At 47.3% G+C, this 21,955-nt stretch overlaps 1 protein-coding gene across 3 annotated transcripts; it reads right to left on the bottom strand.

Moving 5' to 3' along the window:
* Positions 1-51: 51 nt before the first annotated feature.
* On the bottom strand, positions 52-21,402 carry DAO (D-amino acid oxidase). 3 transcript variants are annotated; one of them, XM_004281376.3, is made up of 11 exons: positions 21,028-21,395; positions 16,644-16,846; positions 15,175-15,289; positions 13,863-13,939; positions 13,148-13,213; positions 11,363-11,417; positions 10,027-10,131; positions 9,077-9,159; positions 5,615-5,732; positions 4,787-4,885; positions 52-3,565 (listed from the first exon to the last, which is right to left on the bottom strand). In XM_004281376.3, exons 2-11 carry the CDS (start codon positions 16,835-16,837, stop codon positions 3,434-3,436), a joined length of 1,044 nt encoding a protein of 347 aa, XP_004281424.1. In that variant the 5' UTR covers positions 16,838-16,846; positions 21,028-21,395; the 3' UTR covers positions 52-3,433. The 3 variants fall into 3 exon arrangements, with proteins under 3 accessions (XP_004281424.1, XP_033264495.1, XP_049554565.1); XM_033408604.2 differs by having other exon boundaries at positions 21,138-21,394; XM_049698608.1 differs by lacking the exon at positions 10,027-10,131 and having other exon boundaries at positions 21,028-21,402.
* Between the last annotated feature and the right edge of the window lie 553 nt (positions 21,403-21,955).

Genomic DNA, 21,955 nt, shown 5'->3' with positions numbered 1-21,955 from the left:
CCTGGAGAGCCACCAGGGCCTGAGGCAGCCCTCTCTCTGGGTCCGTGGCCCTGGTTTCTGTCCCTCTCTGCAGGCTGGCTTGCTACTGACCCCTCATGGCTGCTGCATATGCCTGACTGACTATGCATATAGCTCGGGCTCACCAGGGCTCGGTTCTGCAAACACGTCTGACTCAGCTGTTCAGTGTCCCGCTTCTAAAGTCTCAGGAGAGAAAGCTGATTGGCCCAGTTCAGTGTTGGTTCCAATCCTGGTCCAATCAGTTGGGTCAGGGAGAGGTGGGAGCAAGAGGCACGAACATGGCAGCTTTGGCCGTGACAACTACTGGTGGCACAGACAATTAATGGTATGCCTAGAACCCACAGCAGCACATAGGTAGACTTTGGAGTCTGTTCATTATAACTGTATTTTGGGTCATGGCATGGCATGTGGTCAGTATACATGGAGTATCCACCACATATCGGCATGGTATTTAACACAGAGGTTGCGAAAAAGAATTGAGACATGGTCCTTGTCTTCATGCACTCACAGCGTAGTGGGGGGAACGTAGATGGGTGGGACACAGATTGATACGGGCGCTAATGGAGGGATGCAGAGTATTGTGGGAGGCACACAGGATGCCAATCCCAAAGCTCTAGAACATTCTGAAGCACCTTCCAGCTCTTCAAAGCTTCGGTGGTTACAGCCGGATTTAGTCACCGTCGGTACTTTACTGTATTCTGATTCCTTGACATTGGAACATCTGGATACATCACGTGTAATCCTTCTAAATTAATCAAGAGTATTTTGATGATGAACCACTTCAAGTACCCCTACCCCCACCATGCCAGAGAACAGAGCGCTTCCCAGATTCATCAGTAAGAACATAGTTCCACCCGCAATAGCATCAAAAAGGATAAAACGCTTAGGAATGAATTTAACAAAAGGAGTGCAAGACTTTTGCAAACTACAAAACATTACTGAAAGAAATCAGAGATCTGAATACATGGAGAGACATTCCATGACCAGGGATCAGAAGACTTAAAATTGTTAAGGTGTCAATCAGTACTCCCAAAATTAACCTTATAAATTCAACACAATCCCTGTCGAATTCCCAGCTGGCTTTTTGGGGCAGAAATCGGCAAGCTGATCGTAAAATGCATACGGAACTAAAAGGACCCAGAGTAGCCCAAAAATATCTTGAAAAAGAAGAGTAAAGTTGGAGGACTCACACTTCCTGATTTTTAAAACTTAACTACAAAGCTACAAGCAACCAAGACAGTGTGGTCCTTGTACAGCAGAAACTAACACAACATTGTAAACTAATTATACTCTAATAAAGATGTATTAAAAATAAAAAGAGACAGTGTGGTCCTGGCATAAGGGTAGATATACAGATGAGTAGAATAGAAAGCAGAGTCTAAAAATAAACCCATACATTTATGGTCAATTGATTTTTCACCAAAGTTCCAAAACAATTCAATGAGAAAAGATAAACTTTTATAAACTCAGCAAGCGGCCGAGCATTCATTGTGAATATGGTTGTAGATCACCACCGGGGAAGGAGCAGGAATGTTAAGTGAAGAAGAATGAAGACATCAAGGCAAATGTCCTACAGTGCCATGTGGATTGCAGACTTTCCCCATGTTCCTTCTATTCTGAATTTTGGGATGGAATCAAGAGGAAACCACATTGCAAAGAGGTCTTTACTATTTAAAAAAAGGAAGGTCACTTTGGGTCTGAATAGAGACTTTCCTGGCCAATTTTTTTTTTTTTTTTTTTTGCGATAGACGGGCCTCTCACTGTTGTGGCCTCTCCTGTTGCGGAGCACAGGCTCCGGATGCGCAGGCTCAGTGGCCATGGCTCACGGGCCTAGCTGCTCCGCAGCATGTGGGATCTTCCTGGACCGGGCCACGAAACCACGTCCCCTGCATCGGCAGGCGGACTCTCAACCACTGCACCACCAGGGAAGCCCTGGCCATGTATTTTTGTGAGTTCACTGTGTTCTGGGCCCTGTAGTGTTCCTGCTGACAATGAACCTCGAGCGCTAAGGGTCACTTTCCCTGGGGAATTTTAGGATAGGCAATCACTTTAGTCAAAAATGGTGTTCCACTCCAAGCACCAGGAAGTGTCCCTGACTCCAATCTGGTAAGAGTCCCCTGATCTTGGCCCAAATGTGGCTGTGAGGAGGAGAGACCTGGTTCCTTTACAGTGTGTTTGCAGTAGTTGGGGAGGAGGCCAACCAATTCCTTCGAAACTATGTATTTCCTCCCAACCTGGGATTCAGTGTTTCATGGTGGTTGAAAGTGAGGCACTGGAACCACATAATTTCTGGCCCTGAATCTCCATTCTACCCCTTCCCAGCTGCTGGCCTTATATTGCCTCTCTGTGCCTTGGTCTTCTCACCTACGAAATGGGAATAATAGATACTTCCTGGGGGGGGTAGGTTGTAAGGAATAAATGCATAATGTTTGTAAGAGTTGAGCACCAGTAGCCCGTTAGAATGCAAAAAATTATAACTATAATAAAAATAATAATTGTTGTTATTATTATTAGGGCAGGAATTCTAAGATCTTGGCTCTCATACCCTGCTTAGCTTAGGGCCAGCCAAAATCTTCATGGCATATGCTCCATGAAGAGCCCATCAGGTGAGATGACATGGATATAGATGGCACGGGCCCATCAAGACCCCCTCACAGCACATAGGGTGTCACTGGTCCCAGATGCATGAGGAATACTAGGCTCTGGTTTTTACCAAAGCCCCGGAGAGATAAAAATTCACCTCAGAGGCTGAGGCAGGTAATTAGGGATGAAGATGCTAAGGTGCCGTCTGGGCTCCTTCAAAGCTCTCAGAAACATCTGGAAGCCTGTTTGCTACCCCACAGTGTGCTAGCCGGAAGGTAAGGGACACGTTCCATCTGCTTGGTGAATTTAGTTATCTATAAAGGGGTTCCTTTGGGGACGACCCCCAAGGGGTCCTCCTCAAGGGTTACATAGTGCCCGTGGGGCCGCTGAAGCCATTAGGAGTGCTGGATGTGGAACAGGCATCCCATGTTGCTCGTTCAATGGCTCTCCTCTTCTGTCTTCTCTATACCCCAGTTCTATGTATAAATTCCTGCAGTGAAATCTGATACCAGTTACGTCAAGTGCATTCTGTGGCCTTAGGGAACCAAGGTTGCAACAGCCTCCGTCACCCAGGTCTCCCTCACTCGGGGCTCCCTCACACTCTCCCTCACTCAGAGCTCCTTCGCCACTTGGATATTCTGAGCTTTCCTTCCTCTGAGGACTCATGGGATAACAGGACTCTCCTTCAGGAATTGACCCCGTGGTTTCCTCTCACCTTGTGCTTCTTGCAAAAAGGAGTCAGGTGGAGTGGGGGGTTAACGATGGGTGCGATGATTAGTTGGCTGAGGGGAGCAGGGAGTTTTTGTGGGGGAGGCGGAGGTCACTGGCATCTTCAGAGGTGGGATGGTGGCATCCTGAGCAAATTCCTTTCTTCCAGGATTTTCCCAAAGATCTTGGCCACCTCCAGGGCACAGCCCCAGTGGATGGTGAGCCCATAGCCTCCGTGGCCATAGTTGTGGATGACCTGGGAGAGGCAAGAGAGAAGGTCCCTAGAAGATTCAGGAGCTTCCTGAAGTATCCTAGGTAAGCCTGGTGGTACCAGAGCTCCTCTTGGTACCATCCCTGGTGGGATGTGGGAACCCCTGGAAGGGTAGTCAAGGGGAGTGTTTGGGGAGTTGGAGGTCAACACCCTAGACTCCTCTTCTGTTTAGGAGGCAGACCTGCGTTAAGCACTCAACACGGAAAAAGTAGAATCACCTGGAACTTGAGGTTTGCGATTCCCCCACCACGTCAAATTATTTGAAGTTCCCTAAATCACTTTCCTTGTTCCCATCCTGCTCCAGACAGGATGTTAATAGGTAGACTCTCTACCCACCAAAGAAAAGAAGGGGCACTGTATGGATGGACCCTGGAGAGAGGCAAGACGCTAGGGGGGTTTTTCAAAGCTAAAACCATCAGCAGGGAGTTCAACTCTATCTGTGACTCTCCCCCCAACCCCACTGCCATACACACACACACACACACATACACACGTACACGCACATGCACACACACACACACACATACACGCACACACACACACACACATGACCTCTCTCCAGACAGACACACAACCCTCTCATGACACATACACAAAACTCTTCTATACAGCCCACCTCCAAAGGATCAGAATAAAGGAGGAAGGGTGACCTAGATTCCTTCAGCCCAGGACAACCCCTACCTTTTCAATAAGGCCAGTTCCTACCCCATGAGACAGGACACGAGAGGGGAACCCAGAGAGATGATGGAGCAGCCACAACGTGGACATCTGGGAAATGGCTCTGGACTCAGATTCAAACCACATCCCAGCCTTGCCCCTCACCACTGGTCTGATGTAGGCAAGTTGACTTCCACTTCTGGGAACCCCAGTTTGCTCATCTGAAGCAAGGGGTGAACAGTCCCTATCCCAAAGAGCTGTAGGGGAGATTCAGTTAGGTCATTCGTGTCATGGACACAAAGCAGATGCTCAATAAAGTCCCCTTTTCCTTCTACTTGACCACAGGCTCTAGCAAATCGAGGCACTGCCCTCTATGTAAACTTGAGCAGGCCCTTTACCATCACTGAGCCTCAGTTTCCCCATTTATAGAGGAGGGGATATTAGCCACCACTGCCCCCACCTCAGGTCAGCATGACTGTTCCCCCGAAAATGCCAGAGACTTCTTAGGAGTTGGGGGATGGCATTGCTTTCCTCGCCGGGAGAGCATACCTCTGTGTTTGAAGATCCAACATGAAGCTGTTCTCTTTCTAGTCGAACCTGGGGGCGTACTGGCCGGAAGCCAGTGCATTCACTAACAATTTTTGCATCCTGGAAAGAAAATTGTTGGTAATTCATCTCTGGATTTTATTATTTTTTTCTGATGCCATTTTTAGGTGCTAGAGAGTTAACTTTTGGAACTTCATTACTGTCACCACCACCAGCACTATCATAGTCACTTCTGTTAATTACCACTAAGATCATCACCACCTTTATCGGCCACCAACATCATTACTGTACTACTACCATCTCACCAACAGTTCTATCAACTATCCCATCTTTATCAGTCACCGTCCCCACCAGCCACCACCATAATATCGCCTCATCACCATCATTATCACCACTCTCAGCGTTTTCATCACCATCAACACCAACCACGACTTCCATCCTGTCTTCATGACCATCACTATTGTTATCACCACTAGCAGGCAGTTGTGAAGACTGAGATTTCTGCAACAAATACATCTGCTCCTTGTGAAGACAGACTAAGGTGTTTAAGGGATGTCACCTCAAGAGAGAGCAACTCTTAGCCATGACCAGATAGGTTTCATCAACCCACAGCAGGACTTCCCTGTACATTGTCCAATTCTGGTATAATCCAGAGTCCCGTGTTGGAATTATTTTGCCCAGTTATCCCAGTCATGATATCTTCCCATCTTCAAGTGTCCTTTTGGTCATCAAGCTGCTAGGATCCTGGTCTAGGGCACTGATATCTCTCCCCACCTTACCTTCAGTTTGGGCTCCAGTCTGCAGCAGCACTGATATCTCTCCCCGCCTTACCTTCAGTGTGGGCTCCAGTCTGCAGCAGCCTTCCCAAATGGTGTTGTGGTCCTGGATATTGTTTGTCTCACTCCAGTTCCCCAGCTGGAAGATGCCTCCAAGAGTCACTGCCTGGATCCTTGGTAAAAGTGGGCAGGGTCAAGGATGAAGGAAAACAAAGCCTTTGAGATAACGGGGGGAGGGTCATTGCCATGCTCACCCTTACCACCATGTTTGCCTAAATCAACTTCAACATTATCATCCCACAGGTGTCAAAAACAAACTTATGGTTACCAAAGGGGAAACATAGCGGGGAGTGATAAGTCAGGAGCTTGGGATGAACACACACACACTACTATATATAAGATAGATAACTAACAAGGACCTACTGTGTAGTACAGGGATGTGTAACCTGTTGTGTAGCAATAGGTTATTGCAGACTACTCAATAGTCTGCAATAACCTATATAAGAAAAGGATCTAAAAAAGAATGAACATGTATATGTATAAATGAATCACTTTGCTGTATACCTGAAACTAACACAATATTGTAAATCAACTATACTCCAAAAAATTAAAATATTAAATAAACTTAAAAAACATTATAATCTCTGCTCATAATACCGTCAAAAAGAATAAAATACCTAGGAATAAACCTATGTAAGGAGGTAAAAGACCTGTATTCAGAAAACTATAAGACACTGATGAAAGAAATCAAAGATGACACAAACAGATGGAGAGATATACCATGTTCTTGGATTGCAAGAATCAATATTGTGAAAATGACTATACTACCCAAAGCAATCTACAGATTCAATGCAATCCCTATCAAATTAACAATGGCATTTTTTACAGAACTAGAACAAAAAATCTTAAAATTTGTATGGAGACACAAAAGACCCCAAATTGCCAAAGCAATCTTGAGGGAAAATAACGGAGCTGGAGGAATCAGACTCCCTGACTTCAGACTATACTACAAAGCTACAGTCATCAAGACAGTATGGTACCGGCACAAAAACAGAAGTATAGATCAATGGAGCAGGATAGAAAGCAGACATAAAGCCATGCACCTATGGTCAACTAATCTCTGACAAAGGAGGCAAGGATATACAATGGAGAAAAGACAGTCTCTTCAGTAAGTGGTGCTGGGAAAACTGGACAGCTACATGTAAAAGAATGAAATTAGAACATTCCCTAACACCATACACAAAAATAAACTCAAAATGGATTAAACACCTAAATGTAAGACTGGACACTGTAAAACTCTTAGAGGAAAACATAGGAAGAGCACTCTTTGACATAAATCACAGCAAGATCTTTTTTGACCCACCTCCTAGAATAATGGAAATAAAAACAAAAATAAACAAATGAGACCTCATGAAACTTAAAAGCTTTTGCTTTTAAGCAAAAGCAAACTATAAACCGCAAAGGAAACTATAAACAAGACGAAAAGACAACCCTCAGAACGGGAGAAAATATTTGCAGACAAATCAACGGACAAAGGATTAATCTCCAAAATATATAAACAGCTCATGCAGCTCAATATTAAAAAAACAAACAACCCAATCAGAAAATGGGCAGAAGACCTAAATAGACATTTCTCCAAAGAAGACATACAGATAGCCAAGAGGCACATGAAAAGCTGCTCAACATCACTAATTATTAGAGAAATGCAAATCCAAACTACAATGAGGTATCAGCTCACACTGGTTAGAATGGGCATCATCAGAAAAGTTACAAACAACAAATGCTGGAGAGGGTGTGGAGAAAAGGGAACCCTCTTGACTGTTGGTGGGAATGTAAATTGATACAGCCACTATGGAGAACAGTATGGAGGTTCCTTAAAAAACTAAACATAGAATTACCATATGACCCAGCAATCCCACTACTGGGCACATACCCAGAGAAAACCATAATTCAAAAAGACACATGCACCCCAATGTTCATTGCAGCACTGTTTACAATAGCCAGGTCATGGAAGCAACCAAAATGCCCATCGACAGACGAATGGATAAAGAAGATGTGTCACATATATACAATGGAATATTACTCAGCCATAAAAAGGAATAAAGTTGGGTCATTTGTAGAGACGTGGATGGACCTAGAGACTGTCATACAGAGCGAAGTAAGTCAGAAAGAGAAAAACAAATATCATATATTAACGCATACATGTGAAATCTAGAAAAATGCTACAGATGAACCGGTTTGCAAGGCAGAAATAGAGACACAGATATAGAGAACAAACGTATGGACACCAAGGGGGGAAAGCAGGGGTGGTGGTGGGGGGATGAACTGGGAGATTGGGATTGACATATATATACTAATATGTATTAAATAGATAACTAAGAAGAACCTGCTGTATAAAAAAAATAAAATTCAAAGAAAAATCACTGCAATTGCCATTGTCATTACCATCAAACACCACCATCTCCACCATCACCATTAACATCACTGTCATTATTGTTATCCCTTCAAATGTACAGCATAGTAATGATAGTTAACAATACTGTATTATATACTTGAAAGTTGCTAAGAGAGTAGATCTTTAATGTTCTCACCACACCCACAAAAAAACTATAGTTATGTGAGTTGATGGATGCATTAACTAACCTTATTGTGATAATCATTTCACAATATATACATATATCAAATCATCATGTTGTACATTTTAAATGTACACAATGTTATATGTCAATTATATCTCAATAAATCTGGGAAAAACATTGTCATCTCCATCAACAACATCATCTTCACTACTGCCTTCTTTGCTACCATTAATATATCATGATCAATCCCATTCACCATTTCCACCACCACCATTAGCATTGCCATTGATACCATCATCTCCGCCACACCACTAACATCGCCATTGAGGCAGTCAGCACAGTCACATTAACATGGCCTTTGAGACTGTCCTCTCTGCCATATTATTAAAAGTCATCATTGATAAGTGTCATCTTCATCAGCACCAACTGCCACCCCGAACTCCCACTCACCACCACCATCAACACTGATCTCCTCTGCTGTAACAATACTATCTCCACTACCACCATTCCTCTATCCACATTATGATCATCATCAACCCCATCACCACCACCATTACTGCCATTCACAATACTGCTGGTGTCACTGCCATCACATCCACTACCTTTGTCTCCAGCATCACCACTACTGTCATCCCAGATTATGTTCAAGATAGAAGCCAGGAGCCCAGGGGAATTCCCTGGTGGTCCAGTGGTTAGGACTCTGCACTTTCACTACCGAGGAGCTGGGTTCGATCCCTGGTCGGGGATCCCATAAGCCGTGCGATGTGGCAGTTAAGGCTGAGTCCTGCCTTCCCAGAGGTTTAATGGCTCAACCTCACTTAAAAGAATTGGAGGAAAAAACCTGAAAAGACTTAAGAAAGAGCCCTGGAGCAGGCAGTGGGGGCATAAAAAGAGCAGGAAAGTGCTCCCTCTTCTGCCCTACAATATCAGATTTTTACCCTGGGATGATGTACGGGGACTTATAGATGCCTCTCTCTGGGTCGTGGGTGATAATGAAGTGCTTCATCCATGGGGCATCCACCTGTTGATTGAAGACAGAGAAGTCTCATCAGAAGAGTTAAATCAGTGGGCTCCCATCGCCTGCTCCCCTCTATGACCAGATGTTCTGACAACAGTGGCAAAGTCATTCCTTAGCCCTCAATGACCCCTCTGTCCCAAGTCTGCGCCAGACTGCTTGCTTTTGTGGGAAGAGCTGCCCTGATTGAGAGCACCCCAGTCCCTGGAGCATCACACATTCTCATCCACAGAAAAGCCCAACACGTGTAAATGCACGTATACATTAGCCCACCTCGGGAACACACATACCTACGAATGCACTCCAGTACTCACAGGGGCACACACACGCACACATGCCCACGAATAGGCATGCCTCAGACACATGCACACACACACAGTGAGAGGTGGTGTGGAATGATGCTTACACACCTGGGCTCTTAAACCAGGTTACCTGTTCTAATCCCAGTTCCATCACTTACTGTGATGTGAACTTGTGCACGTTACTTAATTCCTCCGTGCCTCAGTTTCCCCATCTGTAAGATGGTGATGGTGATGTGATAGAACCCATCTCAAAGGGTTGCAGCGAGGATCAAATTAATTAACACAATGAAGTACTTGGGTCTGTGCCTGGCACTTAGTAGGCATTCCATAAATGTTTGCTCTTTTTATTATGGCGGGCATAGGCAGCTTCCACATATAGAGACACACACACACACACACGCTTTACTATTAAGAAGAACCCCGCCCAAGAAAGAGTATGTTTGGGAGGGTCGTGTTGGTTCTTCTTGTTTCTTTAACATGCAAATTCCCTGAACACTGGGGGGTTCCTCTGACAGATGTCCCCCGATTCAGCCTCTATCTTTGGAAGCTCATCCCTCACCTTCAGACTCACCTTAATGGTCTGCCCCCGGCCTGGCTGCAGCAGGGGATCTGGTTGCAAAGCCCCAGCCCACACCCCAGTGCAGTTGATAATCACATCAGCGTCTCCTCTTGCCACCTGGTAGCAACCAACAGGGCAGGTGGGATGGAAGGGGATGAGGACCTTAGTATCCCTTGCATCCTCCCAGCCTGCAACTCTCTGCTCCCTGTGGAACAGCCAGGAGGGGACTCAGTGAGGAACCCATGGACCTGCCTCCAAATTCAGCTCTACCATGTACCTACTGTGTGACCTCAGAAATGTCCCATCACCTCAAGTTTCAGATCAGATTCCTTAGCTATAACATGGGGCCGGTAACATCTGTTCATAGTGTGCTGAGGCTCCAGTATGACTCTGCCTATAAAAGTGTTTGGAAAAGAATACTACGGAAGGGGGAAACCTTCTTGGAACCTTCTAGAAGAAGTCAGAAAGGACACAGAGATAGTCTTCTCCCTCCTTCTGACTCCTTTTTATTTCATTCTCTTGGCTTCTGCTCTGCCAAGACATCTGAGGAAGGCACATTGGAAGCCCCAGCTCCGTGCATTGTATGGGAAGCCCCACAGCTCAAGGATGGGGCACATGGGCACCCAAACTCCCAGCCCAGCCCCAGTGACTCCCCTCACGGGTCAGTCCTGGGTTGCACTGCTATTTTTCATGAACCAGTGTTTGCCACACTGGGCTGTGAGCCCCTTGGGATTGAGAACTGTGTCGAAGTCAAGTATGTATTCCAAGTGCCCCTCAGGGCTTGACCTAGAGCAGATGCTCGTACACGTTAGTGGCTGCAAGTACAAGAGTCTTCCATGTGCCAAGCGCTATTCTGGGTACTGAGATTGAGTGAGGTCGTACAGCAAAGCTCCTGGTACCTAGCCAGTACCTGCTGATGGTAGCCGCTACTGTCATTATTATTGATAGTGGCGTCACTCTGGAGGTAAGTCAGTGGAGGGCCTTGACTTTGTAGGAACATCATCTCAGATGTTGGTAAGAAGCCACCAAGCATCTGGAACTTGGGGGTGTGGTACAGCTGATACTGAGAAGAGGCAGCCAGCTCTCTGGCCCTAAAACTCACTGAGGCTCAGATATAGACATAGCCCCCAATGGCCACCATGATCCCACTGCCCCTTTGCTTCTGACACCAACATCAAGGCAGAATGCCTGAGTCCTTCTGGGATTAAAAATAGACCTAGAATCTGGGACAGACCTCAAAGGGATGCTAGGAGCCTGGGAAGGGGCCCCCCAACCCTGCAACAGGAAGCAAAGGCCTCCCCTCTTCTCCTCTCTCCCACATCCAGCCCCTTCCAGCCCGGCAGCTCACCTCCTCAAAAGACTCCACCTTCCTTAGGAGGAATTTCACTCCTCTCTCAGTTAACCTGGGATGATCAAACACATAAAAAAAAATCCAGTATTCAGTTCTCTGTCCCATCCCTGCAAGAGGATGGCGTGGGGGACATTTCCCAAAGAACCTTTTGTGGGTGTTAGTCCCACAGGATGCTCCTTGAGAGTATGGCTGTGTAGTCCAGTTCACGAGCACCTTGATGGACTAGTGGTCCACGAAATGTCCCTTGGGAAACCTGAGATGGTCCAAGCCCCACATTGGGCAGATGGAGATGGGAGAAGGGCCTTGCTGAAATTCATACAGTGAGTCTATGATGGGATTAGGACTCAAACCCAGGCCTCTTACTACCACCACCCTGCTTTGTATTATCAAAGGGAATGAGATGCAGGGTGGAGGAGGGGCAGGGTTGGGACAAAGCCCAGTTGCTTCTTTATCTGAAGCAGAGCATGAGGAAGGAGGTGGGCTGGGGACACCCACCCCCTCCCTAAATTTCACAGAGAAAAAATGTATGTCACTATTAGAAATATAGTAGAAACATTAAAAGAATAGGAAGTAAACCAAAGCATAATATCAGGATTATTTTATCCACATGGTTTCCTCAAGATAGAAAAACTGGGAGCATTCTTTCCTGGAAGGGGCTGGATAAGAGTCATAAGTGTCCCAAGGTTAAGAGATATAACCATGTTTTAATACAGTGGTTTCCAAACCTGGCTGATAGTTACAGTCACTCAGGGAACTTCTTACAATACAAATTTCTGAGCCCCACTCCAGAGAATCTGATTCAGTAGATATAAAGGGAGGTCCTGAAATCTATATTTTTAAAAACCTCCCCAAGTCATTTGATAAAAGCCACCATCCATTCCAGTTTTTTTTAAATCTTAATAGAATAATAATATATAGGAAATATATGGAATCTTCCTTAATATGAATATATGTGAATATGAGTACAAATTGTATCTTTCAAGCTAATGTTTGCTAATTTAGAACACTACAAGATTCCTATCAACATAAGGAACAAGACAGGGACATCCTCTATCATCTGTATTAGTTAGTGTTATTCTAGAGGTACAGCAATTAGACAAGAAAAAAAATGAAGTTTAAAAATAAAAACTGGACTCCCCTGGTGGCGCAGTGGTTAAGTATCCTCCTGCCAATGCAGGGGACACGGGTTCGAGCCCTGGTCCGGGAAGATCCCACATGCTGCAGAACAACTAAGCCCGTGTGCCACAACTACTGAGCCTGCGTGCCACAGGTACTGAAGCCTACGTGCCTAGAGCCCGTGCTCTGCAACAAGAGAAGCCGCCACAGTGAGAAGCCTGTGCAATGCAATGAAGAGTAGTCCCTGCTCACCGCAGCTAGAGAAAGCCCGCGCGCAGCAACGAAGACCCAATGCAGCCAATAAATAATTAATTAAAATTTTAAAAATTAAAAAAAACACCAACTTATGTTTTGTAGATGATGTAAATATATCTGGAAAACTTAAGAGAATCTATTTAAAGCTATTACACAGCCATCACAGATTTTAGTAAGGCTGATAAATACTGTATCACATGTAAAAAGCTTCCCAGGTGGTTCCAACAAGGTGTGGAAGCCACTGTCTTAGTGCACAGAGGCGGTCAGGAACAAGGATAGCTCCCACCAAACCTAAAGGTTTTCATCGACATTTGGGGTTGGTCAATATAAAGACAAATCCCACGAACAGTCATCCGCTACAGCCCTGGTCCCTGGGAGGTGCTTTCCTCAAAGTGAAGCTGAAAATCTCACCTTTCGGTCAGCCACTGCAGATACTTCCTTCCCTCCAGAATCAGGCTTGTGTTGAACCAGCCATAGCTAGAGTCACAGGAGGCGAAAGGTGGGAATAAAGGATCAGAATCACAGCTCTATTTGAAGGCTATCATATGGAGGTGGGAGCTGTCACATTCTTTGGGCCCCCAAAGGGTGGAGCAAGGACCACTGGGTGACATTCAAGGAGGAAGTGGTTTTCAGCTCGAAGCAAGGGAATATTTTCTATCAGACGAAGCCATTCCTGACATTGGGGTGTGCAAGTGGAGATTACTGTGCATCTGTAGAGAGGGTTTAGACATGGGGTGAGGTGAAGAGAGGACCAGAGAGGCATCAGGCTATAGTGAAAAGAATAGAGGGGTTTGGACTGGGTTGGAATCCCATTCTGGTCACTTAGCTGTGTGACCAGGGGAAGTGACTTGGCCTCTCTGAAGCTCAGTTTCCTCATCTACAAAATAGGATAGTGTTATGGATAGTGTTCGGGGCTTGAGATCTATGATTCCGTATCCCCTACCTCCCTAGTCTAAGGTGCAGTTTGGGTGGGTGGGCTCTCTGAAAGAGCTGGACAGAGCACTGGGAGACCAGAGTATGGGGCTCTAGACCAGGGATGGAACAGGAAATTTGATGCCTCCATCTTTTGGACAAGTCTATCTGAACTGTGGGGCCTCAGCTCCTTCACCCATGGCAGTAACCTTACCTGTAATCGGGAAACATGTCCAGCTCTCTCGGAGTCAGCTTCCGAAATCCCAGAACTACATCCTTCCAGTAAGGGTCCTTTAGAAGAAGAGAAGGCGGCACAGGGACGGATGAACATCAATAAGAATGATAATAACAAAAACTTGTATAATGTTTTCTGTGTGTAAGGCGCTGTTCCAAGCATTTTACTCATACCAATCCAGTCTTTACAACAACCCATTGAGGTAGATACTATTTTTAGTTCCATTTTGCACATGGGCCCATTGAGGCTCAGAGAGGTTAAGTAACTTGTCTAAGGTCACACAGCTAATAAATGGTGGAGCTGAGATTCAAACCCACACAGTTTGGCTTCAGAGTCCATGTTCTTAACCATGATGCGATATGAAGGGTAAGAATAAGGCTAAAGATGAGTGATAGGGTAAGGGTCATAAATAGGGGAGAAAAAAAGGGGCGACAGTGAAGGTCACCAAAGGATGAGAGTGGGAGGTAGCGGAGTGGAGGGCCAGACAACCTGGGGGGAGATTTTGGCCTCACCACTGACCACTTTGAATTCTCTGAGACTCAGTTTTCTTATCTGTATAATGGAGTTAATAATCACTCTTGGAAGGTAACAGATAATGAAAGTAACGCCCTTAGCACAGTGCTAGACATTGAATAAACCTGGGAGAACTGGCGTGGGATTCTGGGCACCCAGCCGGACCACCCTCTCCAAACAACCTGAGAACATCCCCCATGGCTTTGCCTTTCATTCGAGCTGGGTTCAAATTCGAGCTTTGCCACTTAAAGCTTTGTGAGCTCAAGTAAGTTACCCCAATTCTTGGAGCCTCTAGTTTCTCATCTGCAAAATGAGGACCATGATAGCACTTAAATTCCTGGTTATGATGAAAATTTAATGAGTCATTAGTTATAAAGTGGTTAGGACAGGGCCTGGCACATAGTAAGTACTTTAGAAGTCTGTGCCAGGGTGAGTGTTTTAGTCCATCTTGATGGAAAGTCCTGGAACCTCCAGGGGAGCAGGAAACCTTTTGGCTTCAGCGTCAAGTGCCTCCCACTCCAGGATGTGTCTGTATTTCACCCATACCACTCAAGAAGGGCTAGTTTCCCTGGTTCATCAGAAGATTCTTTGGTCTCTGCCAATTTAATAACAAAGTTGAAAATGAAAATGATTTTGAAAGCAAAAATAGAAATTAAAGTAAACCTGTTTTGAACACAGGAGACTTTGCCTAAGAGGCTCAAAGTACCACCACCGCCCACCCCCTGGTCTCTGATCAAGGCTCTGCCCTATGGTTTATGATCAGGGACTCCTCACTCACCGGAACGGCTTCACGGAAGAGGTTGTAGCCTGAGACTGGGGCCAGGCCCATGTCTGCAGCGTTGGGAGAACCGATGTGGCTCAGGAGATAGTTGAAGGTCTGCTGGTTCCAGCGCCTAGAAGGATCCCCCAGATCTCAGTCACCTAATGAAAGCTCCAAGGGTTGGCTTGCATGGGGCTGTGATCAGGTTAGTGGGATGTGTCCAGATCTAGAAATCCACCACGTTCACTCTGCAGTGCCCCAAATGCTACGGGTCTTCCCCCTCCCCAAACTTTCTAATATTTTCCCATTAATAGGATAGAGGAGAGGGGTAACAAAGGATGTTCCATCAACATAGAGAACAGTCTTGTGGTTGCCAAGGGGGAGGAGGTTGGTTGGGGGAGGGATGGAGTGGAAGGTTGGGGGATAGCAGATGTAAGCTATTGTATACAGAATGGATAAACAGCAAGGTCCTACTGTATAGCACAGAGAAGTATATTCAATATCCTATGATAAACCATAATGGAAAAGAATATAAAAAAAGAATGTATATATATGTATAACTGAATCACTTCGCTGTACAGCAGGAATTAACATTGTAAATCAACTATACTTCAAATAAAAAAAAAAAAGGATGCTCCATCGTAACTATTTGGAGCCTACCTCTGGCTTGGGATCACGTAGCTGCGAGTTTAAATGAAAGCTTTGACTGCTTTGGGGACTGTGAACCCCGTGGTTCAGGCTCACTCTGGGCACCCCCCACTGTAAATGCCAGTGGCAGGCATCACTTACTCTTCTGAATACTTTCTCTCCCCTCCCTGGGCATACAGCTCAACAACATTTCCTAGACTCCCTTGCAGATAGGTGTGACCATGTGGCTGCGTTCTTGCCAACTGACCCTAACGTCTCCTCCCAGGTGGTCCTCATGCTGTGCTCCTTCTACAGGCACTGGCCTGTGGCAACATCAGAAGCCACAAGGAGGATGGCAGAGCCATGAGATGGAAGGAGCCCGGGCCCCTGAATTGCCACCTACTGGTCAGGAATACTGGTTTTGGAATTTATGGGCATGAGAATGAAACTTCTGTTTGAGCCGTTACTCATTTGAGGGTTCCTTTGTTGAAGCAGCTGGTGGTTTCTAAACTGACAATGACCTCTGCCACTTTGCTAAACTTGAACATCCATCCACCCACTTAGAGGCATTCCTGATGGACAGATGCATTGAGCATCCCAGCCACCCAGTTTAGGTGAGGGATGGAGACAAAGTCTCCATCTGTCTGGCACACATGGCTTCTCAGCCTTTCGGCCACGATCAAGTATAGCATCTGTCTGGCCCACAGCAGGGACAATATTTATGCGTATTGTCTTTATAGCATGTCAGGCCAGAGCCTCCACAAAAGGTTGTAATTGGTGACGGAAACCCTGAGAGGGAATATCCTCTCTGCAGACTCAGCCCCTCTGGCCCCAGGCCACCCTCTGGGACCCTCACTCACGCCTCCTGTGGGTTGCTGGGCTCGGAGAGGTAGGGCTGCCAGAGGCCAGCAGCCACATCAGTGTTGGTGAGCGGGGTGAAGCGTTCTGCGTAGACCTTCACGTCCAGCGACTGCAGGACCGAGTGGTAGCGCTCATGGATGCAGAGGGCGGTGGACAGCCCGATGACGCCCGCTCCGATCACTACCACGCGCATCGTGCCAGCCTGCGGGGGGAAGTCAGGGTTGAGGCATGCCACCACCACCATCGCTACCATCCACTGACGGCTTAGAAGATGCCAGACACCGCCCAGCCCTTTTTATACTTGATTCCCTCAGTGGCCCTTACACATGGGAAAATTGAGGCACAGAGAGGCAAAGCAACTTGCCTAAGGTCACACAGCCAGTAAGTGATGCAGCTTTCTCTGGGGACTCTCCTCGAATACCCTGTCCCCAGGCTGGGGAAAAAAAAAGGGCCCAGCAGCGTGCCTGGCCAGCTGTAGTCTGGTTAGTCTAATGGTTAGGACAATGGGCTTCAAATCTCAGATCTCAGCTCTGCTCCCTGCTGGCCATGACTTTGGCCAAGATGCTTCTCAAGCCTCAGATTCTTCTTCTGGAAAATGAGAAAAATAACTCATGCCCCGGAGAGTAGATGGGAGTTTTCCACAAGATGGCAAACGTAAAAAGCTTAACACAGTGTCTAGTGCAGAAGAAGTGACTTCCTGACATTGCGGAGCACCTACTGTGTGTCAGCCCCTGCACTAAGCGCTTCCCAAGCATCATTTCGTCTAAGTCTCTCACATTCTTAGAAAGTAGGGGCTGGTGTTATTGGCCCCATTCTACAGATGAGGAAACGAAGGCTCAGAGAGGTGGAGTAACTAACCTGAAGTCACACAGCCAGTAAATGGTGCTGCCAGGATTTAATTTTAATTCAGGTAAACTTGATACACACCGCACACCTAGTGTGTGCTAAGCTGGCCGTCAGTGGATGCAGCTGTGAGCCAGTCAGATGCAATGTCTGGCCTCAGAGCTCAGATCTTCGGCACATCCCCTCCAGGCCTGCCTTGGGGTGCTTGGCTGGCTGGGTCCTCAGAAGTTTAGAAGACCTACCAGCTTTTGACCTTGAAGCTGCTTGGGACTGCACAGCAGGGAAATATTGTGCAGGCTCCTGCTAAGGCAGAACAAGGGGACCTTTTTGTGCCCGGAAGGGCCAAATTCAACTTTCCCTCCTCTCTGCTCACAGCTCTCCTCCCACAGACCTCGCCTCCTGGCAACTGCGGCCCATGGCCCTGAACGGCAGGACATTCTCAATATGTCCTAGTTTTGTAAAGGGGAAAATGGCTCCAGCCCACAAGAACTGGACTCTGTTGGGGTTTCAGCAGCCAAGTTGGAGATAAAACCAAAACGGAAAAGCCTCGTTCCTCTGGGTGATTCTGCTTCCAGACTCGAGCCTGGGCTTAGTTGCAGGGGGACCCTCTCAGAGACCCCTCGCCTCCTCCCCCATCCTTTGCCTCAGGAGATGCAATCTCCTCAGCTGTGAAATAGGGTTAACCCCATCTCATGGGGTCAGCCTGAAGGTTAAATGACTAGCCTGGTCAAAGTTCCTGGTACAGGGCCTGGCCTCAGTCTGTGGTGGCCTCCTTCTGTCCCCTAGCACCTTGAAAATAACAATGGGAAAAACACTGGCTGTGGAGGAGGGGAGAGGAAGGAGGGAGAGTCAGACCTGGCTTCACTGCTGGCTTGCTGTGTGACCTTGGCCAAGTTACTTCCCTTCTCTGGGCTTTCTGTCTCTGCATATCCTCTGGAAATTTGACCACTTTTTTTCTTTTTTTTGTGGTACGCGGGCCTCTCACTGTTGTGGCCTCTCCTGTTGCGGAGCACAGGCTCCAGAAGCGCAGGCTCAGCGGCCATGGCTCACGGGCCCAGCCACTCCGCGGCATGTGGGATCTTCCCGGACCGGGGCACGAACCCGTGTCTCCTGCATCGGCAGGCGGACTCTCAACCACGGTGCCACCAGGGAAACCCTTGACCACTTTTGACATTGACAGTAAGAAGGCAGGAATAGAGGGTTTTCCTGTATTTTCCAAATTCCCCATAATGAACCCAGGAGGCGGTGTGGCTTGGAGAGGTGACAGTAACAGCCCAGGCTGGGGGTTAGACAGCCTGGCTCTGGCACACACCAGCTGTGTGACCCTGGGTAAGTCACTTCACTTGACTGAGCAAGAGGTTTCTGAGCAGGGAGAAAGAGACTTCAGACCGAAGCCATCACATGGCACATCTCCAATAACAAGGCTGTGGCAAAGCCTCTGGTTAGAAATGGTGGCACATGCCCAAGAGAAGATCATGACGGGGGGACCCAGAGCAACTTCTAGAACCAACTGGCCAAGACAAAGAGGGACAGGTAACAGCATAGGGCTCAGTTTCTCCAATGTCTAAAATTCTAAAGATAAGCAAGATGGCATCGTGCAGAAGGGGAAACTGAGGTTCACAGAAGGGGAGCCACTCAGTCAAAGTCACATGTTTGTGATCAAAAAATCTATAGAGTCTTGGGGTTTAAAAGTCTCTGTGAAAGAAAAGACCTGGCAATGGGGAGATTACAATAGCAGCTGCTAGCTTTTCGACTTCTAGTATGATGTGAGTAACACAATGATGTGTTACTCATTGTGCTAAGAACTTGACATGTGGGACTTCCCTGGCGGCACAGTGGTTAGGAATCTGTCTGCCAATGCAGGGGACATGGGTTTGAGCCCTGGTTCGGGAAGATCCCACATGCCGCGGAGCAACTAAGCCCGTGAGCCACAAGTACTGAGCCCGTGTGCCACAAATACTGAAGCCCTCGCGCCTAGAGCCAGCCCGTGCTCCGCAACAAGAGAAGCCACCACAATGGGAAGCCCGTGCACCACAACAAAGAGTAACCCCCGCTCGCCGCAACTAGAGAAAGCCCGCACGCAGCAATGAAGACCCAACGCAGCCAAGAATAAATAAATAAAAAGAAATTGACATGCATTATCTACTTTAATCTTCTAACAACCCTCAGGGTTGTCCTTATGCCCATTTTACAGATGAGGCAACTGAGGCTTAGGCACCAGCTGGTGAGAAGCAGAGCCCAGGCTGGCTGACTCTCAAGGCTGTGTGCTTACACCCCGTGCTAATCCCACAATTTGAAAAACCATCAAGTCAAGCAGGTGAAGAAAAACAGTCAAGGCTTCCGAGTCCTGCGTTGAAAAAAAACACAAAATACAATGAGTGCAGGAATTTTATTGTGTTGGTGGTAGGCATAGAACTGAAAAGGGAAAATGTGTGTCCTAAGTCAATTATCTTAGTTAAATAAATGAATCAGATTTGATACTGATTGTAGCAACCATGTGTGTGTGCATGCATTTAAGTGGAATATAAATGCATAAGGTTCTTATCAGAATTGGCAGTCAGACTGTAGCATCTGACAGACCCAGCCTCGGGTAAAATCATTCATGCATGTGGGTAATGAACTCCTGGACTCGTCTGCACACAGCTCTGTTATCGTTCAACCATTTTCTTGCTGTTGCTGACGTTTTTATTAGTGTTGCAGTCTTCTGCTTTATGCCATTACTTCAAACAAGCGTGCTTGGAGTGTGCATTCAGGAAGATGCAAACAGCTGGGGTTATTACGTGTGCCTGTGTGTGTGTAATTGTAACGTCTATGTATTTGTGGAGTAGGAAGGGAATTTTGGCCGCCTGCCACTTGCCCGACACATATAGATGCAGCACAGACATCCTCTTACTTTATCCTCTCAACTGCTATAAGAAGTTCTAGGGACGCAGGACTGAGGTTCAGGGAGAGGAAGTCGCTCCCCCGAAGTCACACAGCCAGTGTGGGACAGCGTTCGGATCTGGACCCAGTTCTATCTGAGCTTTTCCGTGCTGCGCCATAGAGCTCTTTAGGCGGCCGGCAAGAAATTGGCGGCCGGCAAGAAATTGGCAGCTCACACCTTCCGCTTACTTTTCAGTCTTGTATTTGTTTGCTTATAACTTCCCTTGTCCCTAGAGCGAACCTTGAAGCAGCTCATGCCTTTGATGGCTACATGTGCAAAGAATAGGAAAGACTTGCTTTTTTAAAAAAAATGAACAAGTCACGGGTGAGGTATTTGAATGAATGTAATCAGCTCCGTGTGGCTAACCCCTGTGAAGCTTCAGAGTCTATCTTTAAAATGGGACAGATTCTGTAAACGCTGGAAAACCAGGCTACCAGCTCCCAGCCCCCCAAACAGTAACAATGACCATTTATTGAGTACTTGCTATGTGCCCGTTCTGTGCTAAGCCCCTATAGCCCTCACCTCTTTTCATACTCAGATTAACCCTGGAAGAGGTGAGTTATGACCCTTATCTTCCAGACGAGGAAACTGAGGCTTGGAGAAGTGAAGGCACTTACCTGTGGTCCCTGCAAGGTTGTCACTTGCGTCAGGCTCTAACGTGGACCTTCTCTGTCGACACTGGGAGGACACTCAGATCTGCTGCGCCACCACCCCTGCCCCCACTCACCTGGCGTGCCAAATTTCTGGAGAAAAGAGGCAGCTGCTACGGGTGCAGGGTCCTATCTCCTAAAGGGAGGCTCCTGAGGCTGGGGCGTCCTGTCCTCAGCTGGGACTGGAGCTCAGGGTCAAAGTCTGAAGTTACGGACAGGGCACAGCAAGGGGTGGGGCTGGGCACCACGCTGCTCTCAGGGGCTGGACCTGGGCCAGGCTGGGAGACCTCACCTCCCCTCGCTCCAGTCCCTGAAAAGTTGCCTGACTTTTCTGGCTGATCCTAAGTCCCCGTGGACAGGACTTTGGCGGGGGGGGGGGGAGGGAGGATGGATGGGCGTTCTTGGAGGGCTGATGGGCACAAGGAGGTTTGTCTCCCGGGCCAGCTGGAGACGATCCTTTCTTCCCTCTTCCTGCTGCCACCCTGGGGGAGGGGAGTCTGCACAGTGGGGGTGGTCAGCCTGGCAGCCCCTGAGGTAAGGCCAGAGGTATAGGACAGGGGCTCCTAGGGCCAGCCAGCCAGCCTAATGCCATTCTGGGATCCTGGGTGGATGAGGCCAAGGAGAGAGTCAAGGCGATGCCTGTTTGGGCTGTAAAGATGTGTCGCTCTTTGCTCCTGTATCCCAGAGACACGGATGGCTGGACTCCAGGTCCCTCCTCTGCCAGAGCTAGACCTGGAGCAGTGATTATTAGAGCTCAGAGAGCATCAGGCTTCTCACCGTATGGGTGGGGAGACTGAGGCCAGAGAGAGGGACCACCCAGCCCCGCGTGAAGCATCCTTCGGGGCAGCTTTGAAGGTCCAGCCTGTAACCCCTTACCTTCGGCATTATCAAATAA

Source organism: Orcinus orca, chromosome 15 (genome assembly GCF_937001465.1).
Source record: "Orcinus orca chromosome 15, mOrcOrc1.1, whole genome shotgun sequence".
Taxonomy (NCBI): domain Eukaryota; kingdom Metazoa; phylum Chordata; class Mammalia; order Artiodactyla; family Delphinidae; genus Orcinus; species Orcinus orca.
This window is presented reverse-complemented; position numbering and strand designations above follow the sequence as displayed.

What these genes read in the sequence shown, in the direction of transcription:
- DAO (XM_004281376.3), bottom strand. Translation starts at nt 16,837, where the DNA reads ATGCGCGTGGTAGTGATCGGAGCGGGCGTCATCGGGCTGTCCACCGCC. An exon ending in GACATGTTTCCCGATTACAG is followed by an intron (nt 13,214 to 13,862) that starts GTAAGGTTACTG and finishes CTGTGACTCTAG; the next exon opens with CTATGGCTGGTTCAACACAA. An exon ending in GACTGGAGCCCACACTGAAG is followed by an intron (nt 4,886 to 5,614) that starts GTAAGGCGGGGA and finishes TTTTCTTTCCAG; the next exon opens with GATGCAAAAATTGTTAGTGA.